Source organism: Equus asinus, chromosome 14 (genome assembly GCF_041296235.1).
Source record: "Equus asinus isolate D_3611 breed Donkey chromosome 14, EquAss-T2T_v2, whole genome shotgun sequence".
In the NCBI taxonomy this organism is placed as follows: Eukaryota; Metazoa; Chordata; class Mammalia; order Perissodactyla; family Equidae; genus Equus; species Equus asinus.
In genome coordinates, this window is record NC_091803.1 from 34968285 (window position 1) to 34995417 (window position 27133).

At 38.7% G+C, this 27133-nt stretch overlaps 1 protein-coding gene across 8 annotated transcripts; it reads right to left on the reverse strand.

The window, feature by feature from the left end:
• Positions 1–907: 907 nt before the first annotated feature.
• On the reverse strand, positions 908–25771 carry CCP110 (centriolar coiled-coil protein 110). 8 transcript variants are annotated; one of them, XM_044746699.2, is made up of 17 exons: positions 25535–25678; positions 24620–24851; positions 23817–23969; positions 21671–21826; positions 17676–17804; positions 13663–15340; positions 11308–11438; positions 10361–10538; positions 9671–9810; positions 9296–9412; positions 8634–8735; positions 8337–8453; positions 6834–6907; positions 6218–6280; positions 5490–5549; positions 4910–4995; positions 908–2517 (listed from the first exon to the last, which is right to left on the reverse strand). In XM_044746699.2, exons 4-17 carry the CDS (start codon positions 21809–21811, stop codon positions 2465–2467), a joined length of 3069 nt encoding a protein of 1022 aa, XP_044602634.2. In that variant the 5' UTR covers positions 21812–21826; positions 23817–23969; positions 24620–24851; positions 25535–25678; the 3' UTR covers positions 908–2464. The 8 variants fall into 8 exon arrangements, with proteins under 8 accessions (XP_044602634.2, XP_070340925.1, XP_070340924.1 ...); XM_070484824.1 differs by lacking the exon at positions 23817–23969 and having other exon boundaries at positions 25535–25727; XM_070484823.1 differs by lacking the exon at positions 24620–24851 and having other exon boundaries at positions 25535–25719.
• Between the last annotated feature and the right edge of the window lie 1362 nt (positions 25772–27133).

The following is a 27133-nucleotide window of genomic DNA, read 5'->3' on the forward strand; positions in this document are numbered from 1 at the left end:
TTGTTCATGGGACAGTGACACCTGTTAGAAAAGTTCTTCTCCAGAAGGGGTCCTTGTGTTCAGCTCAGTCTGAGTAATACGGAGTTCCCAGTCGTGTCCACTATTCCCAACGTGAGATGAACACGAGACGAAGGGCGGCCACAGGAAGGTGAGTGGCTCTTCCCACGCTGCCCAGCAGATTATCACATGCAGTGTCTCCTCAGTAAGAGGTGAAAATGAGCTTTTTACTATACTCACATTAGATGATTAGGCAGTAACGAGAGATGGATTTTTAAAGCTGTGCAAACTAGCAGCTTTGAGCTTCAACCTTAGCATTCTCTCCCATACGCTTCTAGCTCTTAAGAACCTAAGACATTTCCAGCTCTAGTGAATTTTACCTGCTGAAAAGTCCAACTCGTGCAAAATCAAATGCTGGACTAAGCATTGGTATAGGTTACATATTAAATAGGAGGACGGACATACCTTTCATGGGGCTTTTAATGGTAAAAAATGATCATATCACAGTATTAACGTTTTGGCCAGATACCTTTCAGTATCTATCCCTTAATGGTCCTTTCCTTGGGAAATAAAAAAGATCAAACTAGATTTCCTTTAAGATGAAAAGTTTATTTTGCCTTTTGCCTAGAAGCAAAACTAATGAAAATTAAAGTACAAAAATAAATACAATTTACATTAATGGACATTCCACTCAAAGTAAAAATAACAAAAATAATATATATAAATAAAAATCCATTAAAAGCACAAAACAATGTCTGGCACTTTTATTAGAAAAAGCTGAGAACATAAAAAAATGTGTAAAATACACGTTTTTATCTTTAAATTAAAAAAACCTCAAATTTCTCATCCTTAATCTAAAACTAGTTTTCACCTCCAAAACATACTATTTGTTTTAACTAATTTGTATTAGTGTACACAAAAGTTTTAGCATCTATCTTTCTTACTGGAAAGACCCACATTGATATGGGTAAGCTGTGTCCTGAGTTCTCCAAATGATAAAGCACAATTTATCATATTAAGAAGGTAATTTGATATACTTTGCCTACAAATAAAAAATTGGTAACTCAGATATTTTTGACTGTCTTCCAATTTTCTCGTTCATTCATTCAATAAATGATACATCTGAATGAAGAAAATCAAGTTTACACCCAGAGTAGATTATCTTCTGTCTACAGCTGAATGTAAAAGTTAAATTTCAAATAGAATAGAAACTCAGAGAAAACAATCTTTATCTCCACATTCTTAAAAGGCCATTAAGAATATATATAGTCTGCATTTTCAAAATACCAGTATCTTTTTAAAATTCAAGTTAGAAAGATTAAATGCACACATTTTGATTTTATGTGAGAAGCACAAAGCCCTTTTTGGAAATGCTAAGATAAATTAACAGTAACAGTCTCTTTCATAAAATCATGTTCCCTTGGTAGCATTTTTTGGTTTATGTTTTAAATCAATAAGTTAGTGATGAAAAACCTTAAACATCAGTGCCTCTTAAGTAATGCAGAATTTCAACTAGACAGTATTTCTATCCCATTTGAAAATATGAATTTATATTATATAGCCCTTTATTCTCTCCTAAATCAAGCATGCTAGAAAGAGCAGACTATGAAGAAACAAAATACACATACTAAATAGAAAATATAACTACATGCAACGTTATTCTATTTTACAGAAATGGATGTAATGATGCATTTCTAAGTGCTACTACATTCAAGAAGATTGTGCTGTCTTCTCCAAATCTGTTACCTTCCACAGAAAGATTTTATAATTTAGTAGAAATGTTTCTAAGAGTAACACACATTAAACCTAACATTTCTGTAAGACATGTTGTTGAGAGGAATGTGTACTTGGGAACAAAATGGTGACCCCCAGCTAAGTCTATGGTAAATTTCAGGTGGACCACAATCAGCAGGCAAGGGTTTATCCTATAAGGTATACTCTAAGTCCAAACATATGAAGATGGAGAGATTAATCAGTTTTTTAAAGTTAGAAACCAGGAAAAAACATTCTTGTGCAATAATTTCCCCTCCAATAGAACAGTATCTAATTTGTTTATCAAATTCAGCAATCAGTATGCAGAGATGAATGAAATTTATATTTCAGAACTTATTTATAATTTATCACACATTTTCAATATTTTATAGAAATAAACCCAAATATCCTTTACAAAAAGTTTCTCGGCAGAGATCTGGGTACATAAAACAAAGATGTTTGTACAGGTTAAGCACAGAATTGGGTCAGTTACTAAATACTAATTTGTCTTCACCCAAACCTAATATGAAGAGGAAAATGCAGGTGTGGGGAAGGAATTAGCCAGACTGACCCAAATTATCCAGATACTTGCTCAGCCGTTTGACATCACCTCGCCTGTGTCACCAGAGTCCAGGGTTGAATAAAAAGTCTTGGGCAGGGAAAAGAATACAGATGATAACCCTTCCCCTTTTTTATCCTAATGAATGTTGTCTTCTTAAATTGTCGCAACATTTGGCCGCTTTCTTTGGATTTTTCCTGCATATACTCCTAAAAAACAGAGCAAAACTACTATTATTTCTCAATGTTAGTTTTTCTATAATGATACCATCTAATGAGAGCTTCCTATGTACCAGGCACGAGCTAAGCAATATACATTGTCATAGTTAATCCCTACATAAAATAATCCTGAGGTAGAAGTTGTCACCACTATTTTAAGGATAATAAAAGTGAGACATAGGAGACTAAGTCACCTGCCTAGGTAACAGAGCTAGAAGAGACTTGAGAACCCAATTCCACCTAATTTGTTGTTTTACTTAACCGTTTTGCATTACTGCATCCTACTCTGCTTTAATTAGTGGTTTCTGAATCTCACTATAAACTCGAGTCAAGCCCAAAACATCAAATGAGTGAATATGTTTTAAAACATATGAGATCAGAGATTGCAATTTCATTTGTAAAAAACTATAAACAAGTTTAAGTGCTTTGCAGCAAACTTTAACACCTGAGAATTCTACTTCAGTCTAACAGTATGATATTCTAGCATCATAACAAAAATGAGTTTTCTATAAATTGCTTAATAAAGGGTTTGTTTTCCATGTAGATCAAATCGAAGCATAATTTCAGATTTGTTTGAAACGTAATCCAGGCCGTTAAAAATCTAAGCAGGAAAGAATAATCTTTTCAAGAGCAACTATGGATCCCTATGTTGGGATCATAGCTAGAATTTTAATCATCATATCCCAAATTTTCAGTCTATGTAAAATAATAAAATTCTTTAGTCTTTTTCAATTGCCTAAATATGCAATCATGTATAAATAAGTCTTTAGAAAAAATAGGAAAGAATTTTTGTACTTGTTTAGGTACATATTAACTGTACATGTTAACTCAAGGGTCAAGTTCATTTGTATTAATAATTATGTTGCAAGGCAATAAAACCACAATAGTTCTACATAGTGAACTTCATTGTACATATTAACCGCAATGACTTCCTGTCCATCCTTTACACTGTTGAGTATTATGAATAGAAAACAGGAGTTGCTATTTTGCTTATAGGTTCACAAGTGACAAAGAGTGGAGATGAAATGCATGAGAAAAGAACGTGGAGAGTAGTCGCTGTAGAAATAGATAATATGAGGCAAAACAATAGTAATTCTTCAATGATTTGCCAACTAGCTAGAATTTATCACAATATACAACACTAACATGGGGAAAAAATTGAAAATGTCTTAAAATTCCACATAATTTGACAAGCAACAGATCTGGTGTTTGGTCTGAGTTCTTCCAAAGGTTATCTTTCAAAGCAGCTATTCTGACTACCTCTGGAATAAGTAGGATCTTCAACTATGTAATTCCCTTTAAAACAGCCCCACTGACTGTCACTCAGTGACTTCCAGAAGATGCCCTTTTCAATTATCTTCTATATATGCAACATTATGAATTAAATTCACTATCTACATGCAAAAGGTAGCAGTCATTTCAAAGTTATGATCAATATCTTCTTCCCTCTTTGAATTTATGTGAACAAATGGCAATAACATGAAAACATTTCTTAAGTTGATTGTTCCCTCCTAATTTGAAGGCAATCACTTAGTAATAAAAGCTCTAAAATATGCCTAATTGTATATTAATAAGATTAGAATTGATTAAAGATTTAATCTTCACTGCCTGGTGATTAATTTAGGTTTCTTTTAAATGTTTAGAAAGCAATATTGTTAAAGGAAAGCATTTTGAAAGTATTTTTAATAGATCACAATTTTTGGTGAGCTTATCAAAGCGTCTTAACAACGATACCTAAAAAACATTAAAACATTAGCTTAAGGGTTTTGCATTAGCTCAACACTGAATTTGTCTTCTTGCCACCATAAATAGAATTTAAAATTCCATTTTTAGTTTAGCCCTTAAATAATCTTCAATGAACATAAAGAGAAACTTAGCTCAAGCTTCTTACTGAGTAACAAATTAAGGAAAAAAAAAAAAAGGAAACTAACCCCCTCCCACCTGGCATATTCACACATGATCTTGTGGTCAGAGGGAGAAATTTTTCCATCCCTTATGTGCAGACACAAATATTACGGGATGATACACTTCCCCAAAGCTGAGCAGAGATGCAGAGACTTCGGCATCATATGACTATTACATTTTACTCATTTATACAAAGGTTTCTGAATTAAGCATGTGTAATTCCTCAAATTTTTCAGATTAAAAAATACAGTGTTTCCTTGGAATTATTACAGAAATCAACACTGGAACCACAGTTTTACTAAGATCTCCTGACTGCCATGAAATACTAACACAAACGATCAGCAGCAGGAATGCCTGTGAATATGCCAAAATCATGGTGGCAAGGAAGACAAGCTCTCCCGCTCGCGTGGCCTGCGCTGGGGGCAGCGTGTGCACTTCCTCCTGTCGGACGGGCTTCAGGAACTCACTTGCTACACACCTGAACCAGGCGCTCTGTTAGGCACTCTGCTCTGTGAAGACTTCTGTCTATTCTGCACAACCCCCTTCACTGATGTCTTAGGGGTTCTAATTGAATATAAAAAAGTTAATAAGTCACTTGCATTAAGGTCTAAAGGTTCAACATTCAAAGAAAGCAACCACAGCGCATCAACCGTTCAAAGCGCAAAGCAGCTGGAGAGCACTTCCGTCCATGCGCGCGCACGGCGAGGCACCTGCGCCTCTGCTCCAGCAGGAGACCACACCCACGGCTCACACTTGGTGAGAGAGTCGCCTTGGTGATGCTGAACTTACTATATGGATGTTTGTGACATTTAATGAGCAAAATGGTATGAAATGAAAAGTAAAAACATGCCAACATAAGATGATAATTAAAATATAATACACAAGAGTACACCAGTTATCTTTGAACACAAAACTTTAGAAAGATCTTTCTAATGCTATAAAACACATCACATTTGGAAAGCAGTTATCCTTTACATAAAGAGCACAAAATTATTTCCCCCCCCAAAGCTAATCTTGATGTGAATATTCTTATACGCCCATGTGTGTCGCAGTCTTACCCTTGTCTACTAAGCAGCCTGTGACCAGGCGCATTCTGTCCTTGGTTTGGCTGAAGGATTCTGTTGATGAAGTAAATAGAAAATTAATTCCACAGGATACATTCAGGTTCTCCCCCATTTTCTTTCAGTAGATAAAAGATGATAGCAGTAAGGTGGAAGTCATCTATGCAATGATACGGCCGATATAACATCACAAAGCAAACTGATTAAAACGTATTAACGTGGTACTTATATTTTGCTTACCAAGAGCCCAAACCATAGGTTTTTATCAGGAAAGAGATGTCCAATTTAAGTATTAATCCTTGTGCTTTCAGATAATATATACTTTACAAAAGCCAACTTTTCCTTTGAAACGTCTGAGAGAAGAAACATCACTCTTGTAAGAGTAGGAAACGGGTCAGAAATATTAAGCGAGCTTTCTAAGGTTTTCCAGTAAGTATCAAACACCCCATGGCTTGGACTGGAATTCAGGACATACGGGGCTCAAATTTCTGCCAGAGACAGCACATCCTCCAGAAAGCTCCAGGAACGTCTGGCCTGACGTGTGACAAGGGACACGACCAGGTGTTAACACGGATCCTGACCCTTGGATCCTCCAGCTCAGCAGGGAGTGCTCTATTGAAGTAAAGTAGAACAAAGCCAACATAAAGTAGGCTCGGGACTTATAAGGTTCTTTTCTTCAAAAATAGAAAAATAGCCTCTCATTGAAACTAAGTGATTTTTCTTACCTTGTTTCAGAAGGATTTTGTTTAACCAGAAATTTCTTATTTGGCATCCCCATTTCAGCAGCTCTAACACAATATAAAAATAAGGACACACAAATAATATATTCAGAAACAGGGGAAAAACATGCTTACAAATGTGACACAGGATGACAGAAACAAATCATCACTTAAAGTTGGTGTGCTCCTGAGAGACCTGTGCTAAGCATTCTAAGGGCTACTTTCAAGAAAGAAGAGTTTTAATGAGATAGTTATTAGGATATTCTTTGCATTAAGTTTTCCTCCCATGAAGTCTTTAGGATATTAAAAAAAGAACATACTTGAAGGATATAAAATTAACATTGAACATAAGGATTATTTTTAAGACTGGCTGTTACACAAGTTGAACGTTGTCAGATTTATTCATCTAAAGATGAAATCACATTTTACCACCTGATTTTAATAAAACTCTTTATATAAAAAAGGATTACTATCAGCTCAGTTGCAGAAAAGTTAACTGTTCTTTATTTATAATTTGAATATACCAACAGACCAACAGATGACTAAAATCGACTGGTTTGATAATAATTTAATTAATTAATATTAAATTAGATTAAATAAGCATAACATGAAAAAAACTTACTTCATGAACTTCTTCCTATCAAGAGACTTCTGTGTTGCAGCTGAAAGAGCCACTCGTGGACTTTTCATTTTATCCTTGAAAATACAAAAGCAACACACAGCTCTAGTGGTACCAGTAATACCACTAAATTCTAGCATAGGATGATGTCAGATACATGGAAAAGCTTCTCTTACTAGCATTTTGAATTTTAACTTAGTCTTTATAATTAAAGCAGTCTGGTTTTTAAAAATTAATTAAAATTATTTTTTCCAATGAAATAATATAAATTTGGCTTGTTTTTCTTTTGTCAACCACACTAAGATCCTTGATTCAAACCACAGGTCTCCAACACTCTGATCTATTTCAAATTAATTTGGAGCCTGTTTTCTAACTCCGATTTCCAAAAAAGGCAACATACACAAGATAGTTTCAAGAAAACTCAATCAGGAGAAGCTGATAGTTTTTTATAAGCCATCTAAGCCACATTCAAAGCATCAACTCCAGTCACAAAACAGTATGTAATTCTTTCATCAATTTCTTTTAAATCTGTCTATGGCTTTAACTGTTGCTGGTTATCCTGGGAATTACCTGTGCTTAAGAATTGTAGGAAGGGTGCTACAAATCAACAAAGAATGACATTTACTATCAGTTACCCCAAACTCAGAAGAACCTCATTGTGAAATAACAAAAAAATATATATATTAGTCTTTGCCCGTGGTTCCTAATAAAATTTGGTCTTTGACCTGGGTCCCTGATCCAGAGCTCCTAAATCCCTAGGAATTTCCTGGGTGATAGGAGCATCTTTTATTCTAATGAGGCAACTTTTGCTGGCCTCCCAGATGGGGGCTATTCACCAGAAAGACTACGCACGATTAGAAGCTGGGAAGTTTCAGCCTCAACCCCTTATGTTCCAGGGTTAGGAGAGGGGCTAGAGACTGAGTTAATGATCCATTATGCCCATGTAATGAAGCCTCATAAAAACCCTTGAGTATAGGGTTCAGAGAGCTTCCACATTAGTGAACACATCCATGTCTCAGGAAGGTGGCGCCCCCAACTCCATGGGGACAGAAGCTCCAGCCCTCGGGACCCTCCAACCTTGCCCTCTGCATCTCTTCATCTGGCTGCTCATCTGTATCCTTTGTTATATCCTTTGTTATACAATAAACCAGTAGATGTAAGTGTTTCCCTGAGTTCTGTGAGCCATGCTAGAAAATTATCTAGCACGAGAGGGTCATGGGAACCCTGATTGATAGCCGGTCCGTCAGAAGTAAAGGTGACAACCTGGGACTTGCGAGTAGCGTCTGAAGTGGGGGCAGTCTTGGGGGACTGCTTCAACTTGCAGGATCTGACACTATCTCCAGATAGATAGTATCAGAACTGGACCAAACGGTAGGACACCCGGCTGACGTGGGAGAATTGGTCGGTGTGGGGAAAAAAACCAGGCATCTGGTGTCAGAAGTATTCTGTGAGTGTAGAATAGAGTTTTTCTTTTTCACCCATTCATTTAAAAATCCTAGAACGTACCAATTGCCTGAGCATTTTCTCTTTGCGAACTTCTCGATCGTGATGTAGAATGGACATCCTTTCAGCTGCATCCATTACAAAGAATATGTCATGAATACCGTACAGGGCAGCTCGCAACTATGTTCAAAAGAAAACATTGTACCCATTTAAAAAGATGAGGTTAGGGTTCAGTCAGTTTACGTACATTTTTATTTAGAGAAAAAGGTTAAAGTTTCAAGTGAAACCTATTTTCAGTGGCTAAGTGAAGGGAGAGAAAACATTTCCCTTTCCTGACGCCTTCGGGACGTGTGCATTTACCTGGGCGAACACTCTCTCCTGAAGAGAAGCATCTTGCGCTGAAACGACTCCTCTCTTCAACGGTGCTTCTGACTGAAAACTTCTTATGAATTCCATAGTATCCTGGAAGAAGAAATGTGCCTTCAAAACCATTTTTCTAGAAAGATTCATGATCACTTGAGTTTCCTGTGTTCTTTTTCTCAGTCATTCCAAAATTACTAAGAACACAAAACTATTACCTATCAGAAGTCAAACAGCGCCCACTTTAAAGTGAGACAAAAATATACAACTTTATTTACATATTTTTTAAATTATCTGAATGAGCTTCATAATCAGATTTCTAAAACTTCTTAAATTACAGTGACTAAAAAACGTTTGATCTGGGGCCGGCCTGGTAGCATGGTGGTTAAGTCTGTGCTCTCTGCTTTGGCAGCCCAGAGTTAATAGGTTCAGATCCCGGGTGCGGACCTACATGCCACTCATCAAGCCATGCTGTGGTGGTGACCCACATACACAACAGAGGAAGACTGGCACAGTTGTTAGCTCAGGGCCAATCTCACCAAAAAAAGAAAAAAAAAGTTTGATCTGTCTAAATTCTGAACTTATTTGTCAACTCAGCTGTCATAAGACTGAAAGAAACTGAGACAGGAGTGAAATACAATGATTTACAACAATCTCCTTACTTTCACAGTTTGTCGGAGTTGCTTTAGCTTATCTGTCTGCATGAGCCGACGAGTAAGAAATCCTTTAGCCACTGCGGTGATTTTGTTAAATTTTGCTTGTACTTCTGGACTGAAACCCTAGAAGAAATAAGTTAGACATAGTCTTTTAAGAATCTGAGCATTATACTCAAGCTTGTTTTTCTTTCTATTACAATGAACTCAGTTCTTCTACAGATTTATGCTCTGTGTAGTTTCATCTGTAATAATATCTAAGCTATTTGATGTATGCAGAAATATTCATGCTCATTTGTAAACCTAAGATAATGTAGCTCTTTAAAAAAATTAGATCGACAGATAGACAGAAGACAGACATAATACAGCATTAAGTTTGCCCACCTGAGACCATTTAGGTTTGGCCCTTCCAAAAGGCCTTGTTACTGAGAGTTTGGTCAAGCCACTTGTTGATGATGCCCAGAGGTAGAACGGCGCTTCACTTACAGAACCAAAGCTGTGTTGTAGGGCAGAATTTGTGAAACCTAGAGAAATACACATATAGCCTTATGCAAAATAATCAGAATATGCAGAACACCCAAGTAAACACTTATGCCACTCACTAAGAACAACAACTGCCTCTGAAACTGGTCCACATGAAATATTTATGGGCTTTAAGCTTAGGCATCAGATGGATCTTTTCAACACAAACAGCATCTCAGGATAAGTGAAGATGTGAAGATAAGCCCTTACTGGGACTGGGGAATTAGATGTAATTCAAGATCACCTGGGAGACAGCAAACTGTGTTTTCTCTCGAAGCATATCACTGCTGCATGAATGAACAACGCCTGGGCTCTGAGTCAAATTTCCTGATATTTTCCCTGCTAAGGTGCTTTTCTCATGAACACCTGCTCGCCGGTTTGGGATCAGTTGCTATCATTTCATTTTTCACTAGTTAATCAGCAGCTGGCAAATAGCAGTGGGCTGGACATGGAATTACTTAAAGACAGGAACTACAATTTTAAAGTGTGCCAAATAAGATAGCTGACCATAGGATAATTTTTTAAAACGGAAAAGGATTTTTAAATATTTACCAGAACTATTTGAATTTGAAGTATGGAGTGAGTCCACTTGAGACAGCATTGTATCTAGCAAACCAGAGTCATTTATTTTTCTCCATTCTAACTCCACCGCATTGTTAATATCCAAGTCAGATGTTTCTGCTGCAATCACCTTCTTCTCTTTTAACATCTTCTCTTGTTCTTCTATTTCCTGTAGATTAACAGCGCACTATAACATCCTGGATCTTTGGTTTAATTATATCCCCAAACAGTATCATTTTAGGCTTAGCTAAAAGTATGTGTAATTATAAGTAAATTATTACTTCAAGTATTCCTCCCTCAAATAAAATTGACAATTTATTTGCTTGTAAAATGTGAAACATTAAGTATGATACTCTTAGAACAAGTGTCCTTCCTTTTACAATACACTCTTGCAGAAGGGATATTTCAGCATCTATTTATAAAATACTTTTTAAAAATATTAAAACTTTTGGGGCTGGCCCCGTGGCCGAGTGGTTAAGTTCGCGCGCTCCGCTGCAGGCGGCCCAGTGTTTCGTTGGTTCGAATCCTGGGCGCGGACATGACACTGCTCATCAAACCATGCTGAGGCAGCGTCCCACATACCACAACTAGAAGGACCCACAACGAAGAATATACAACTATGTACCGGGGGGGCTTTGGGGAGAAAAAGGAAAAAATAAAAAAAAATCTTTAAAAAAAAAAAATTAAAACTTTTAAATCAAGGATTCAATAAAGTATTCTTTTGATAAATTATGCATTCATTTCTAGATAAGGATCTAAATATTAAACTTCACATTCTGGCAAGAAAAATACTATCCATGTATCAAAATCAATAAGCCCCTTAGATTAAAACATACAGGGGAAAAAATTACAAGTATCCGATATGTCACCAAAAGTCACAGGCATGCCCAGCTAGATTCCACCTACCAGCCCCACGTGCCGAGACGGTACTTCCTCACCTTTTGCAATCTCTCCTGTTCCCTTTCCTGCTCGGCTATGAGGAGTGACAACTGCTGGGCATGCTGTTCTTCCAGTCTCTTCCGCATTTCTTCAAAAGCGAAGATCTTGCTTTTTAATATCTCCTCACCTTCTGCAAAGAAACATGCCCCCTCAAATTTAGAAAATGTACTGCACGTCTAACGTCTGATGTTTTATACCATCAATTTACATTATGCACGCGACCAGAGAGTATCCTGGATCTGACACGATACAATCAAGACAGGCAGGTCCCCAATCGGAACCCTTCTCCTTTGCCACTCCTCTTATTTCACGCTGCCAGATAAAGGCCAGCATGTCATCATCCTTACCCACTCACTCAACAGATCCCAACCTGATCTGAACTGATGGAGCCAACACTATACGTTCAGTCAACATTCTCCTTACTCCACTCAACTTCAAGACGAGACTCTCGTCTGCTTCTCACCTCTAGTTATTCTTCTGACCCCTGTCCTTCTCCAGGATCTCCGGTATTACAGCGTGTAGTTTTGCTCTATGTTGATTTTTTAAATAAATGTTCTTTTGATAGTGTAAAGCTTCTCAGCTTGAGGTTCCAAAAAAGACTGGATATTAAAATTACAGATATTTTAATTACTAAAAATTTAAGTGATTATGACTTAGCAACTTACTGAGTAGAAAGTGGTGAGACCCTTTGAGATGTTGAAATACCAAGTATCACACAGATGTAGCTCACGTATATTTATGGATCCATTATAACTCAACTAAATCCAAAGAATCATTCCTTCCAAATATACGGTCAACGATTTTCGTTGAAGAGAAGTCTATTATATTGGTCCTACTGCCACGGTATTCCACAATTTGTTCCTAAATACATTTTATTCAGTTCCAACAATCTGCATTTGTTCCTGCAAATTTTTCACAGGCAAAGCTGCCTGGAAAAGCAGGAGTAGAATGATAACCTTCAGCAAGAAAGGAAAAAGCCCCTCAGCTCCACCACTCACTGATGGCAGGAGGCCAGTCAGCTCTGCCTTAAGAACTTGATAAACAAGCACCTGTCCAGGGACCCCCCTCCCGAGAGGGGCGCCCTGAACCACAGGCTGCTCTCAGCACACTGCACTGCCTCCCTGCCCACTTTGGCGGCAACCTGGCTGCCTCCAGGACTGGCCCCATCTCACATGCACTGGCCTTGCTCTTACTAAAGCATGGCCAGAACTGCCACTGGGCTGGTTTTGTGTGCTGCTGGTACGCACTGAGACAGCCTCTAGCCATGCTATGTTGTCTACTTGGGAAATCCAAGTTGGCTCCCCAAGTATCACCTGTCGTTTTTATTCGAGTTCTTATAAAGTTGCACAGGTTTTAAACAGTCTGCCTCAACCCTATTTTTCCTATAAACCCTGTTATTTTTTGTGTGCAATTTTGCAGAATGTGAAAGTTTTTTTCAGGAAGATATAAATCACAGTAGAGCTGAAATGTCTGTCTAAGAACTTAATTTACTCAATTTATATGTCTTCCATATCAGTAATGAAGAATGACGAACTGTGACAACAAAGTAAGGAGTAATGAAGAAGAAAGACATGTATATTAACCTGCTGTTAATATAACACTAGATGCAACAAAGAAATTTGCGATAATTTATATCAATAAAGACACTGTTCTTGAAACACTACTCACAGAACCTTATTTGTGATATTTTCTCTAATAATTTGATGTTAAAGGGTTTACTGAAGAGCCAACTACATGAAGATTTCATTACAAGTGAAAGGACAAACTGAGGAAAATATTAGACACCATAGTTCAAATGGAAGACATCGTAGCAATACACTGGATTAAAACTATGAGTGACATTTCAAGCAAGAACTCCTTCCTCTAGTCATTAACAATACTCTCCATGGGGCCCGGCCCCATGACTGAGTGGTTGGGTTCGCGTGCTCCACTGCAGCAGCCAGGGGTTTCGCCGGTTCGAATCCTGGGCACAGACATGGCACTGCTCACGAGGCCATGCTGAGGTGGCATCCCATATGCCACAACTAGAAGGACCCACAACTAACAATATACAACTATGTACCAGGGGACTTTGGGGAGAAAAAGGAAAAAATTAAAATCTTAAGGAAAAAAAATACTCTAATACCAAGTGGACGTGAAAGATTCATAATTTATAAAAGAAAATCCTTTAAGAAAACCTATCAAATGTCAATAAACTGTAGCTAATTACACACTCTCTAAGATAAATGAAATTAAGTACCCTGATGAACAGATGAAGATAATTACCATTATTTTGCAAAATATCAACTAAAAGTATTAAATAAAGGTGCCATCTGCTAGGCAGGTAGGTATCAAATACTTCAAAGTTTCCTTACCTTTGAAACTACTTTCTATCATTTTATTTTTGTTGATGTAGACAGATCCCTTAGGGTATCTTTTTTCTGGCAAATGTTGCTTTTCCTGTTCAGCTATTCCAGCTGTTATGACATAAGGGCAGTTTTCTTTTTGCAAACTATCAACATCTAAATCAAGCCTCCGTTTAACTTTCTCAAAACTATTATCCAAAAGTTGTTCATTTCCACAAGACACTGTCGGGGTGTCCAGCTGCTGTCTGGTATTCTGGTTTTGCATCAGTAAAGGCGATGGGTTTTTTACATCATAAGACTTGTTCAGTTCCATCTGTAAATTGCAGTTTTTCCCTAACGCACTGGCTGATTTGAGCCCACTCGTGCTTCCAAAGTTTTGACTCGCTGGACACTGACTGGTGGCATACGGCTCGTGCAACCTTGGCATCGCAGTACAGCTACCGTCCATTTTGTGTGGTCCTCCCCCATCAGATGTTAACTGACCTTCCAGGATAGCAAGTCCATGGATAACTTTATTTTCTAATTGATTTCCCGAAGGCTGACATACCTGGTTTGATTTCCCTAAAACCATTTCCTGTATGGCTTCAGACGTATTTTTGCTGGCATAAACCTTGCTTGGACAAACTCCTGCTAAATCAACCGGTAGTTTTGGCACAGTTTCGGGTACGTTTGTTTTTTCATCGGTATGGTCGACAACTAAGTCCACTGCCTGTTCTCTTCCTTTAGGACTTAATTCACAGGCATTTATCGGGTTATTTATGAGAATATGACATGCTGATGAAGGCCTAGAACGCCTCCGGTGCATTTTGGGACTCAGGCTTGGCTCTGGACTAGGTAATTTGACATATGAACCAGTAAGACTTTTGAGAACATTATTTTCAGTAACAAAAGAGGGAACGAGTTTAAAATCAGGATCCGGATCAGTTCGTATAGGCAGATCCACTTTAGAAAAGCTCCCTGAAGCTGACGCATTCCTGCTGCCTGCCGGAGCGGAAGCACCTTGGAGAAGAACGTTTGACTCATTAAGGCTTGGTTTGTCAGGAACCACTGAGCCACAGTGCCTGCCTATCAACTGGGCCTTCTCCTTTATGCAATCACTCACTTTAACAGCACCGTTTTCTTTGTCTGACTGACTCTCGTTAACACTCCTCTTTGCACTACTTCTCAGACTGCGTATAGATTGTTCTCTTTCTATATATTCCTTTGACTTTTTCATCAGGTTCTGAAGACTTATCATGTAGGGATCTGGAGTAACTTCTTCCAAAAGCAATGGATCCTGTGCTCCATTTGCTGGAAAGAGACCATCAGAAGTCGGAGTCTCTTGGGGGGCTGCTGAGGTCTTCAGAGAAGCTTCGTTTTCTGTGTGGCTAATACCTGAACTATCACATGGCTTCAGAGAAGCTTCGTTTTCTGTGTGGCTAATACCTGAACTATCACAGGGCTTCAGAGAAGTAAATTCTTCTGAGTCCCTAGCTAAGTCTATCCCATTAGATTTAAATTGGTCCTCATTATTCAATGGCAAAATTCCAGTCATCTTTTCAAATTTTGCTAAAGTAGAGTGTTCAGTAGGGCTTGGCAAGATATTTGGAAATGTAGCAGAAACATTCAAGTTTCTGACTTTTGAATTAGAGTAAACTGTTTCAGTCTCCCATTGATCAAAATCACTGGCATTAGGTGCTTTTCTAACCTGAAAAGGGAAATTTGAAAATTAATATTTCCTCATGGCACAAAAAGACTTTGATTTCATTATTTTCTAAAACAAAATTGAAATTGAAGATTCTAATATCTGACAATATAAACAAACCCCAAGACTAAGAGGACCTTTTTCTATGGTATTCTATATCACAAGGAGCTCAAATCACTATAAAAACATCTATGGTCATTCCGGTCTATTTAACAAAAGATTAAAAGCAAAAAAGGAAATAACGTAATCTGCCACAATTATGAACATATGTCCATGTGTATACACACACACACATACATTCAGATATCCATGTGCAATCTTGGAATAGAAAGAGTTTCCTTAACGTTCTTCTGGTTATATGTTATTAACGTCACCATTTGTCCCTCCCATGAGAGGTGTCATCTAAACAATTAAATTTCTTACATAAATGATTCCCCCTTTAGCAAAGACTAACTTGCCTAGGATATTGATTAAACAAATAATTCAGTAATAAGACTCCTGCCTCCCACAGGCTTAATCCAAATTTTAACTAAACTCTTTCTACATGATGATGCAAATTTATAGTAAATGATAGCTCAGCCATGTAGCTTCAGTTACTTAAAAATAAGAAAAATTTCAATTTAAAAGCCAATTGATTAAGGCAAATTTCAATCTGATTAACTGATGGTCATTTAAAACAGCAACCTGTTAATGAGTTTTAGAACAAGCAAAATTAGTAAAAAATGTGATATATTAAGAACAATTGTATACCCAAGAGGTCCACCAGAAAAAAAATAAAATTACATCTTGTATCTAAATAATTCAACTTGGCAAAAGAATAAAAAGTGAGCAAGGATGGTTTCTAAAGATTATACAAGCATATATTAAACTGGCAGAAATCATCATCGTATTATCACATGAATATAGACTCCAGAATCCCGAATATTAAAAGATTTTTAGGAGGTTTTGTGTGTGTATTTTCCTAGACCACATGATACTCCTGTTTTACCTTATAAATCCCAAGACACGTAATGGTTTCCAGGTACTAGGCAATAAGCAATACAACAAGGTGGACTGAGTCCCAGCCCCGGGACCAAACAAAAGGGATACTTAGTTACAAAACCCATGAACATGGTCCTGGAGTTAAGTAAAATAAATTATTTCCTTAAACCATCTCACATTTCACATTTGTGATATTCAGCAGCTACATCTTGTGCACCACTAAAATGAGCCTTTGGTTGGTCAATTTAAATAACCATAGCAACAAAAATCTGTCAGAAAATCATAGGTTTTACAGCTGAAACAGACCTTAGAAATCTATTTGTATTACACAAAATTTCTCTATCTGCATAATTCATTCATTTACTCTGCAGTTCAACATTGCACATGCTCTATTAAACAGAGAAAGTCTTCAGACTCAACAACAACCTTATTAGTAGTATATTTGATACATTCCCTCAATGACCAAGAATGATTTGCCATTTTTGTTTCGATAATAGGAAATATCCAGTAAATCAAAAACTCACCCTTATTGTGGCACACATTCTATTTTTTAACCTTAACATGAATAGTAATTAATAACATGCAATTTAAAATCTACTACCCACAGGGAGATCAAGGTAGTGGGAAAGATCCTAAGGTTCACTGTACATGTGCCATCTAGTAATGAATTACACAAACGGCAAACCTCTAAGATTACGAAAAAATAAAAAGATGTCACCTGCAAAACAGTGCTTTATATGGCAGAAATTATTTGTTCAATCTCATTAATATATTTTCTTTTTAGTGTGAAATGAACAAATTGTTTATACAAATTTAAATTAAGCTAAATAAAAATAATTGCAAAAGGTATGGATGTGTTGTTTAAATGGTTTCAATTTGGATCGAAGATGCATCCAGGCAATTTTATTTATCTAATCTAAATTGCATTTGTGTGTCTAAGAGCAGAATTTTCAACCCCAAAAAATTGGAGGCAGTTATTATTTACTTTAGCAGAGTGAGAATAAGGTCATTGAGTCAATAGTCTGATTAGTTCAGGGGTAAACGACAACGGCCAATTCTATCATTCTGTTACTGAGAATTCAATGCTTTTAGAGTCATAAGACACAGACAATAAGCAATTATTATGCAGTGTGTGGCTCCACTGTGCAAGGACCCTCTGACTCAAGTACTGGGCATCACTAACAAGCAAGGGAATTTTCTTTGGAGTAACAAACGTAATTTCACAAATTACGAAGCATCGCAAATTTAATAGTAAAGGACACTAGTAATTAACTAGTAAGTGCAAATATATTTCTGGGAAATTATCATCAACCTCGTGATTTCTTAATTGTCATTTAAAAGAGCATAAATCACACACCTGAACATTTTCCAGAATCTCCTGGACACGAGTCAGTAAAGCTTTCTTCCTATTAACCTGCTTTCTTGCTTCTACATCAAGTGCTTTCTGCTTTTCTTGTTGCATTTCCTTTCTTTTCTCAATGTTAAGCTGCAAAACATCACAAATATGTAATTATTTGTCATAAATATAAAAATATCGTAAAATCAGGAAGTTTTTAATCAGAATGATTAAAAACACGTACAACAGGTACAACTATCCGTAATGAAAGAAATCCGAACAGTGGCATCTCAGTCCCTGAGATGGTGGGATGGGGCATGCGAGATCTTTCTGTGATGATGAAAATGTTGTGGGTGGGTGTGAGTTACACAACTGTGTGCCATATATCAATACTCATGGAACTTTAACACTTAAGATCTGTACATTTTACTGTATGTAATTATTCTCAATTTGAAAAAAAGTTAAAGAAAAAAAAACCCGTTCACTTATCAAATGCTCTAAAATGGGAGCTAAAATTAGCTCTTTGACCCCTGCTGGCTCTTCACGTGGCAATATCTTACGTCACTGAGTCAGTTAGATCTTCAGCTTTTAACCTTCTAATCAGTATACATTTTATCTCTTTGCTACCTTAAGAAAATGTCCAAAGGTTTAGTGATATGAGAAAGAGATAATATTTTATTTGCCTACAAAATTAGAACACGTTCATTGTACTCTCCAATAAATATATAATGTACCTAAAAAACTGAAGACTTCTAAGCATTATATCTTTTTCTAATGGATTTAAATCTTTTTTTTTTTTTTTGAGGAAGATTAGCCCTGAGCCAACTGCTGCCAATCCTCCTCTTTTTGCTGAGGAAGACTGGCCCTGAGCTAACATCCATGCCCAGCTTCCTCTACTTTATATGTGGGACGACTACCACAGCATGGCATGACAAGCGGTGCTATGTCTGCACCTGGGATCCGAACCGATGAACCCCAGGCCACCAAAGCAGAACGTGTTCAGTTAACCACTGAGCCACCAGGCGGGCCCCTGGATTTAAATCTTAATCATTAAACTTCCTGGAAACTTAAAACTTCCTGGGAAGTTTAATCACTGTGATAAAGAGCCAAGACTTACTTTAGACTACTCAAATGGAAAATACATCATAAAAACTTATTCCAGGGGCTGGCCCCATGGCCTAGTGGTTAATTAAGTTCGGCACACTCCACTTCGGCAGCCTGGGTTCAGTTCTCAGGCGTGAACCTACACCACTCATCTGTGGCCGTGTTGTGGTGGCAACCCACATACAAAATAAGAGAAAGATTGGCATAGATGTTAGCTCAGGGCCAATCTTCCTCAGCAAAAATTATATATATATATATTCCAAACAAAGTTACAACATATATCCATCAAATACAACATAAAAACATGGATTAAGGTCCACAAACATCAGATTTTGCTTATAAATAAATAACTGACGGAGTCACAGACCCTAAACAATAAGGCTCAGACCTTTGATCCATATTAAACTAATCAAGCAATATGTCATCAAGTAGCTGATAAAGACGTTTTAAAATTTTTTCTGGGGCTGGCCTCATGACTGAGTGGTTAAGTTCACACGCTCCACTTCAGCAGCCCAGGGTTTCACCGGTTTGGATCCTGGGCGCGGACGTGGCACCACTCATCAGGCAATGCTGAGGCGGCGTACCACATAGCACAGCCAGAGGCACTCACAACAAGAATATACAACTATGTGCTGTGGGGCTTCAGCGGGGGGAAGAAGGGGCAGGGGGAGGAGGAGGGGGAGAAAAAAAGATTGGCAACAGTTGCTAGCTCAGGTGCCAATCTCTAAAAAATAAAAAAATTTTTTCTTATTTGCATGGTACCAAAGAATCACTCCAAAGTTTACTTGCTAATCAAAAAGGGGAAAATGTATACCTTTAAAAAGTCATTTGGCAGTCACAACTGTAAAAGCACCTGCTGAAACTAAGCAGCACTAATAGAGGGACAACTAGACATCATAACTTCTGATTTAATTTAATATGAAGTACCTGGCATCATCTCCAAAGAATTCTTGCCAAAAATGTTCAACTTGACTCTAATCAAACTTTCAGACTTTATTTCCAGTTTATAGGAAGTACAGGGACTAAAGGACAAGTTAAATATCACCATGAAGAAATAATAATTAGACAAATCCAAAATGTAAGGCATTCTACAAGAATTTGTAGAATTTGGTTTGGTCTCTTTAAAAATTTACTGTCATAAAAAAATCTTTTTAAGAAGTACAGGAACTGTTCTAGATCAAAAGAAATTAAAAGAATATAACAAGTGAACGCTATTTGTGAACTTTGGATCCAGATTAGAAAAAAACAGTTATAAAAGACATTTTGAGCACATACGAAGAAATTTGAACATGAACAGAATATTAGAAGCTATTAAAATTATTATTAATTTTCTTAAGGTGTAATAATGGTATTGGGGCTTTATGGAGAATATCCTTATTTTTAGAATATGTATACCAAAACATTTAGAGAAGCGTCATGTATCTGCAATTTTCTTTCTTTCTTTCTTTTTTTTGAGGAAGATTAGCCCTGAGCTAACATCTGCCGCCAATCCTCCTCTGTTTTTGCTGAGGAAGACTGGCCCTGAGCTAACATCCATGCCCATCTTCCTCTACTTTATATGCGGGACGCCTAGCAGAGCATGGCTTGCCAAGCAGTGCCATGTCCACAACCAGGATCTGAACCAGTGAACCCCGGGCCACCGAAGCAGAACATGCGCACTTAACCACTGCACCACCAGGCCAGCCCCTGCAATTTTCAAATAGCTCAGCAATAAAACAAAAAGTATATACATACATACACTGGCATACATATACATAAAATCACAGACACCATGAAGCAAAGATGGCAAGATGTTAAAACTGTTTAATCTAGATGATAGATACATGGGTGGCCACTGTACTATCCTTTCAATTTTTCTGTATGTCTGAAAATTTCATTACAAAAAGGCAACATAAAATACTGATTGTTTAACTCTGATTATATAAAAAAATTTTAATTCTTTTTTCAATAATATTAATTTTCTGATTTGAAATAAAATCACACAGATTTAAAAAATATTCAATTAGTATCAAAGGGTATATGATGAAAAGCCTGTCTTCCCTCTCATCCTATGTTTGCTCACCTCTCTCCAGAGGAAGAATGTAATATGCTTACTTAAATCCAAAGAGTGAGCACATATTGAGCACCCTCTATGATCCAGGTATTGTTCTAAGTATTTCACATGTAGTAGTTCCTTTGATCCTCAAAACAGTCCTGTGGGGTAGGCACTATTTTTATCCTCACTTAACAAATAAAGAAAATGGACCTGCAAATTCACACACCAGGAAAGTGGCAGAAGAGTGATTTGAAGCCAGGCCAGCAGGCTCCGGCCAGGCTTCTAATGACTACGCCACGCTGCCTCTGAGAGCACACCGTGTGCAGGGATCACCTTAGCTTGTGGCGATCCTTCCACAGCTATTTAGATCTACTGTACTCATTTTCATGGCATCTCTGAGATGCTATAAAACGGACCAGTTAGTTAAATTAGCCTACTATCTATGGATGTTTAGGTTGTCTGTCAATCTTTTGCTATTTTCTACAAGGCTACTATAACCTCGTACGTATTGCTTCAAGCACATAGATGAGTATAATTGTAAGATATTCCCCAAAATGGAATTGCCCGGTCAAAGGTTATGTACACTCTGAAATTCTGATAAACATTACCAAATTGCTCACCAAAAAGCAAAATCAACTGATTTTCTCAGCAAAAGTGCATTACAAATAGCTTTTCTCCACAACCTGAGGAGCACTAGGTCCTATCAGATCTTTGCCAATCCAGCAGGTAAAAAATGCTCACTCATTCATGTTTCTTTAATTATGAATAAGGGTGAGGCATCTTTTCGATATTCATAAGCCTTTCTTTTGTTTTTCTGTGAACTACCTTAGTGGTTCACCATAGGAAGAAAGGTTATGTAAGACAGAAGAGAGCGTACCAGTGGAGAAAGCACGGCCAGCCCACGGAAGCGGATCAGCGAGACGCTCTCCGACTGCACAGGCAGGAAGCTCTCTGGCAAGAGGGCCGCTTCTTGGACTCGGGCAAGACTCCTCTCACAGAACTTCTCATAGTCCTCCATCTTCCCACAATCCCACTACAGAGAGAATAACATCACTTTTAATGTACCGAGACAAACAGATCATCGCTATTTGGCAAATTTTGTAGAGCACTGAAATATTCCTAGAACTCACAATTTCTAACACAGGTCAGTGTGTTCCAGAATTGTTTCACTGACCAGGAGCTAATTCTTAGTTATAAGGAAGCACCTTAAGGTCCTACCCAGTTAAGCCTTGCTTCATATTTTAAATATTTCCTAACATTTGTATGTAAATCAATCTTTAAATGTGATTAGTTTAGAAAGGTCCCAAGAACTCACCAGTGAAACTTTTTTAAAGGAATTAAAGTTCTATGCCACTTTACTAACTTTAGATTATAACATAGAATATCGTTTTTCTTTAGCAGGATTGATCTGCACATCACCAGAAAAACTAAATCATACAAAGGTAGGAATGCTTTTGTAGCCAAAAAAAAAGAAATAAGGGCTATTTAAATAAAAGAGGATGTTTACTTTTAAAAACTCTTTTTCTATCACGGAGTTCAAAATCTATTATACTTACATATCTTAAGAATTTTCTTTTACTCCATGGTCCCTAGCCAAATGAGTCAGAGGGAGAGAACAGTAAAATCTATTGGCTCTTGTATTAATTCTATTTTAGTGTTGAAAATTGAAACCATCACCAGACTACTTAAAACAATCAGTCCAGTAATTTTACAATTTCTGGACAATTGTGATGGTGGCTATGAAAATACGTGGTAACCAGGAAGGACTAGACACCACATTCACTCGTCTAGCAAGCATGAAATATTTGATTGTTTGTTTCCCCAGCATTATGTCTGGCATTGTTTCCTTTAAATAAGCAAGGGAAAATAAAGAGAGACATCATCAAAATCATAACCAACAAGGGTACGAACTGTGAAAAGAGAAAACCTAATATAACAATGACCCTTTAAATCTTCAAATGAACACAACTAACCAACAAAAAACAGAGAGGGCAGAGAAATTCAATTCATGATGTGGGATATGCAAAAATGAAATAAGACACAAGATGATACTGTCCTAAATCTCCAAGTACTTACAAATTCAATACACTAAAGTGTCAGGGACAAATGACAGTGCCATTAGAAATGAAGATAAAGTATTTTCAAAATTATGATTAGATTATGAAAAAACATATTGCTAATTTTGACCAAGTGGTAGTTCTATTAATAACAAAACTTCTTCCTACCATCCCATCCATTCTAATTATTTCTATATTCAATTTATGCAAAGTGAGAGTTTAATTTCAAAGAAACGTTCTCCAGACTGTGAGATTACTTTGCAAAACTATATTCATAAAACAAACAAAAGTAAAAAACAAAACACAATATGGTTCTGCATGATAACCACAGCAAGGCCTCATTTTTTAGCCTGGATTTCAACCCACGTTATGATATCTTAACAACCAAAATATGCAGAAGCTAAGATGTAAGAGAAATTCAAAAGACCTCATTTCTGCCAAAATACTTCAAACTATTTTTCACCACAGCCCATGAATCCAGCTTTACAAGGAACACAAATAGCTTACTCATACAATGAATGTAATATAATTCCTATTGATACACAAGCAAAGCATGAAATTCTATTTTAAAGGTCTGGGAAATTTACGGAAATAAAATATCTTTATGGCAATAGTTTTCTTTTTCTTTCAGCAACATCATGTAGATATGCCTCATCGCTTCACAAAGTTACATTGACATCCCTCAAACAGTACATGCACGTCATACATACTGCAGATGCACAGTAAGAGATTATTACAGCATAATTTATGGCATATGAAAATGCATTCTACACCCAAATATAAGTGCAAATATGGGGATTATGGAAATTACCAAATAATGCTGGAGCGTGACCGGATCCTTCTTATATTTCAGTCTCAGCTTGGATGTCGCCTCCTCGGAGAGGCCGTTCCTGACGAGCCAATCTAAATTAACCCTGCGTCAGTCACTGTCACAGTGCCCTGTTTGCCAATTTTCACAGCACTTACCACTATCTGAAATTATCTTATTTCCTTGGTTTTCATCTGTTTTCCTCCACCAAAACGTAAGCTCCATAAGCACAGGGACCTTCTGTCTTGCTCACCACTGAATCCCCATTACATAGAACACTGCCAGCACACAGTCGACACTTGATAAAAGTACTGAATAAATGAATTAGGGTAATTAGCTCAAACAAGAATGTAAACCAGGAGAAAAAAAGAGAGTGGACTCTAGAGCAAAGAAGCTAGCCAGGAAGAAGGGAATTCAGAGAATGGTAGTTTCATGGAGGACCCTATTCTCAGAGAAACTGGTACCTCTAAACTGCAAAGACAACCATTAAAAAAGTGAGCGTCCACATCCTATATGATTAAGCACAAGGGCCCTTCGTTTCCCACACCACAATGACCTCTGCCAGCAGGGTTTTATTTCAAGGCAGCCTTGACTACGAGGCTGCTCCCACCACGGGTCTACTGCCCCTACTTTACCATCAGGCATTACTGGCCCACTTGAATTAATAATTTGTCAGCTGCATCAAGTTCGGACATGCCTTGTCTTCTCCATTTATACCACGACCCTTCTCCAAATGAGCCTCTTTACATACCCCACAGACTCATGGTCCTGCTCCCCGCTCCTCTCCGGTGTTCTACCAGAAATATCACTGAAGGGAATGGAAAAAGTAACACAGAACACATGTGGCCTTGTTTTCAGATCCTCGCTGGCTGTTTACGCGTCAGTCTTCCCAAAGAGGCAATAAAGGGGAGGTTTCTTATTCAGGCATATACCAGCTGTATGTTCTTAGCAATTCACTTACCAGCTCTATGCCTCAGTTTCCTCATCTGTAATATAGGGATAATCAGAGTATCTGTCTCAAAGAGATTCTGTGAGGATTCGATGAACTAACACACGTGTGGCAAATAGTATATTGCAGGACATGCAGAAAGCATCAATAAATGAGGCTGCTTTGACTATGAAGAGGAGGATGGTGACGACGATTTTTAGCACTAGATTATGGACTCCTGGAGGGCAGCGACAGTGCTTGGTTCCTGGCAAGATTCAAATAGAACTTAAAAACCTGGAAAGGGGGGCAACAGCTTCCTCATTTCGCCGTTTCCAGATCCCTTCCCATTAAATCAATCTAGGCGCCTGCCATTTGCCTCAGCTGCGGATAGAGAACTGGGATGATAACTAGATAGAAGCAAAGGGTGGGTACCCCCTAGCAGCATCAGGGACAATCAAGAGAATCTGCTTTTTTATCCTCATGCTTATGCGCCAGAGAGGCGCAAAGGCAGGGTAAACAGCGCTCCAAGAGCCTTTGGTTGTGGTAACCGGCGTCCAGAAATGGCCAGTGCTCACCCCGGGGACGCCTCCCTCGCCAGCATCGTAGGAGAAGAAAACGCCCCAAACTGTTTTATCAACAGGAGGTGGCTCCCCGGCTCCGGCCCGAGTTTATCTACCGGGGACCCTCTGCCCTCGCCCCACCTCCCCTAGCTCCCTCTGATAAGGCTCCATCCCGGGGGTCCACCCGGCGGTGTCAGCATCCGAGCATCACCTCCGCGCCCCGTGCCGCCGGCCCCCGGGCACCCGCCTCCCGACACCCGGCACCCCAGCACCTGCGCTCGGGCTGCGACCGGAGCCCGCCCTCAGCTCGCGGGAGCCCATTCCGCCTTGCCCGGTGGCCTCGCAGCCGGGACCGGCGGAGGATGGAGCCCCTTCCTCACGCACACACCTGATCTCCCACGGCCCGGTAAGCTTTTCTCCCCTCGCCACGGGCCTTGTCAGGAATCAAACTGCTCAGTCGGTACTGACACAGAGCAGCTCGGTCCACCGCCGCCTTCTCCTCCTCCTCCCCGCCATATTACGGGTCTCAGGCGGCAACGCGGGCTCCTGGCAACCGCCGCCGCCGCCGCCGCCCGAGCTCCACCTCTCAGGGCCGCCACTTCCGGCGGTTGCTTCCCGGGCTGTTGGAACGGTTGGGCCTCCAGAAAACTACAATCCCCGAAGTGCATTGCGCGCCTGGGTTCGCGCCATGGCCCAGTGATGAAAGACGTAGTATTTACGAGAAGCGCGATGCTTTCTGGGAAACGTAGTCTGCACTGCGAGCCAGCGCCTCTACAGTTATAATTTGCTACAATAGGAGCGTTCGCCAGGTCTGAAGTCCCGGAAGTGTTCCTTAAAGTTGCTATTTCTTACCTATCTGTATAGAAATAACCTCTTTCTGGGTGGTCGTTGGAAAACATATGACATTCACCTAAATTTTTTCTCTGTAAAGAGAAAATTGCTAAATCCTAGACGCCAACTCTAAGCCTTAAGACATTCCTTACCCTTCTGCAAATCAGTGGGAAAATACGTCCAAGAAGGGTAATAGGTTCAAGACGGCCTAAAAAACCCCGAATGTTTTACCAAAGTTCTGTATCTAAACGACATGTTACCCACTTTCCAAAATGTGATGCAGTAGCCCCTTTCATTTCCTAATTCGGCTTTACCTTCTGCCTCTCTTACTGACCCTCCTTCCCGTGTCTATATTTGCAAATATAAAATTAAAGTCTTAAAAGTGCCTGTCACAGGGGTGGTTGTGAGGAACAACTGAGATAATTTTTGCAGAGTGCCTGGTATATAAGGCCCACTATTAGCCCATAGTAGGAGGAGAAGTAAGGTTAGGAGGATGAGTAGCAGCAGAAAGGTCACTGGCTTAAAACTGAGGTGGCCTGATGTCAGTCCTGACTCTGCCATTTACTGCTCTACTCTCTTCACCTCTCCTGGCCTCAGTTTCCTCATCTAGAAAATGAGGGAATCCTTAAAATCCCTTCCAGCTTTATAATCCGATTGTGCCTTCTTTGCTATGCTCTTTCATTCCCTCAGAATCTGAAAAATCCTTCTAAAGTCGACTGAATTCATGCTCCTGACATAATTCCTACCCCCTGAGGCTGGTGTGAGAATGAGATGACGCATAAAATACTCGCTGGCACAGAACCTGGAATATGGTAAGCGCTCTATAAATGTTAGCGTGCCCCCTTAACACTATTGTTTCCCCCCACTCGAATGTAAGCCCCAGGAGAGCAGGGAGTCTGCTCATCCTGTTCCCTGCCTTGTCCTGAGCACCTGGACAGGTGTTTGGCACATCTTGAATTGAGTTGAATAAACAAATAGTCTGAGCGTTCTGCCCCTTCAAGGCTCCCGGGGCAGTTTCCTCGAAGGCAGAATGAAGGGTCACTAAGATCCCTTCCAGTCATACAAGATGGCTCTTGTATCCCTCTCCTTCTGGAGTCTGAAAGCCCTCGTTGAAGTCCCCACCCCAGAATAATCCAAAGTCACTTTGGAACGTGAG

Bases quoted from the DNA above. Each gene is read 5' to 3' on its own strand.
- CCP110 (XM_070484822.1), bottom strand. From the start codon at position 21,811: ATGGAGGACTATGAGAAGTTCTGTGAGAGGAGTCTTGCCCGAGTCCAA. The intron at 15,341-17,675 runs GTGTGTGATTTA...TTCCCTTTTCAG, and splicing joins AGATTCTGGAAAATGTTCAG to GTTAGAAAAGCACCTAATGC. The intron at 4,996-5,489 runs GTAAGACTGCGA...ATATTCAATTAG, and splicing joins AGGCTGCTTAGTAGACAAGG to AACCCCTAAGACATCAGTGA.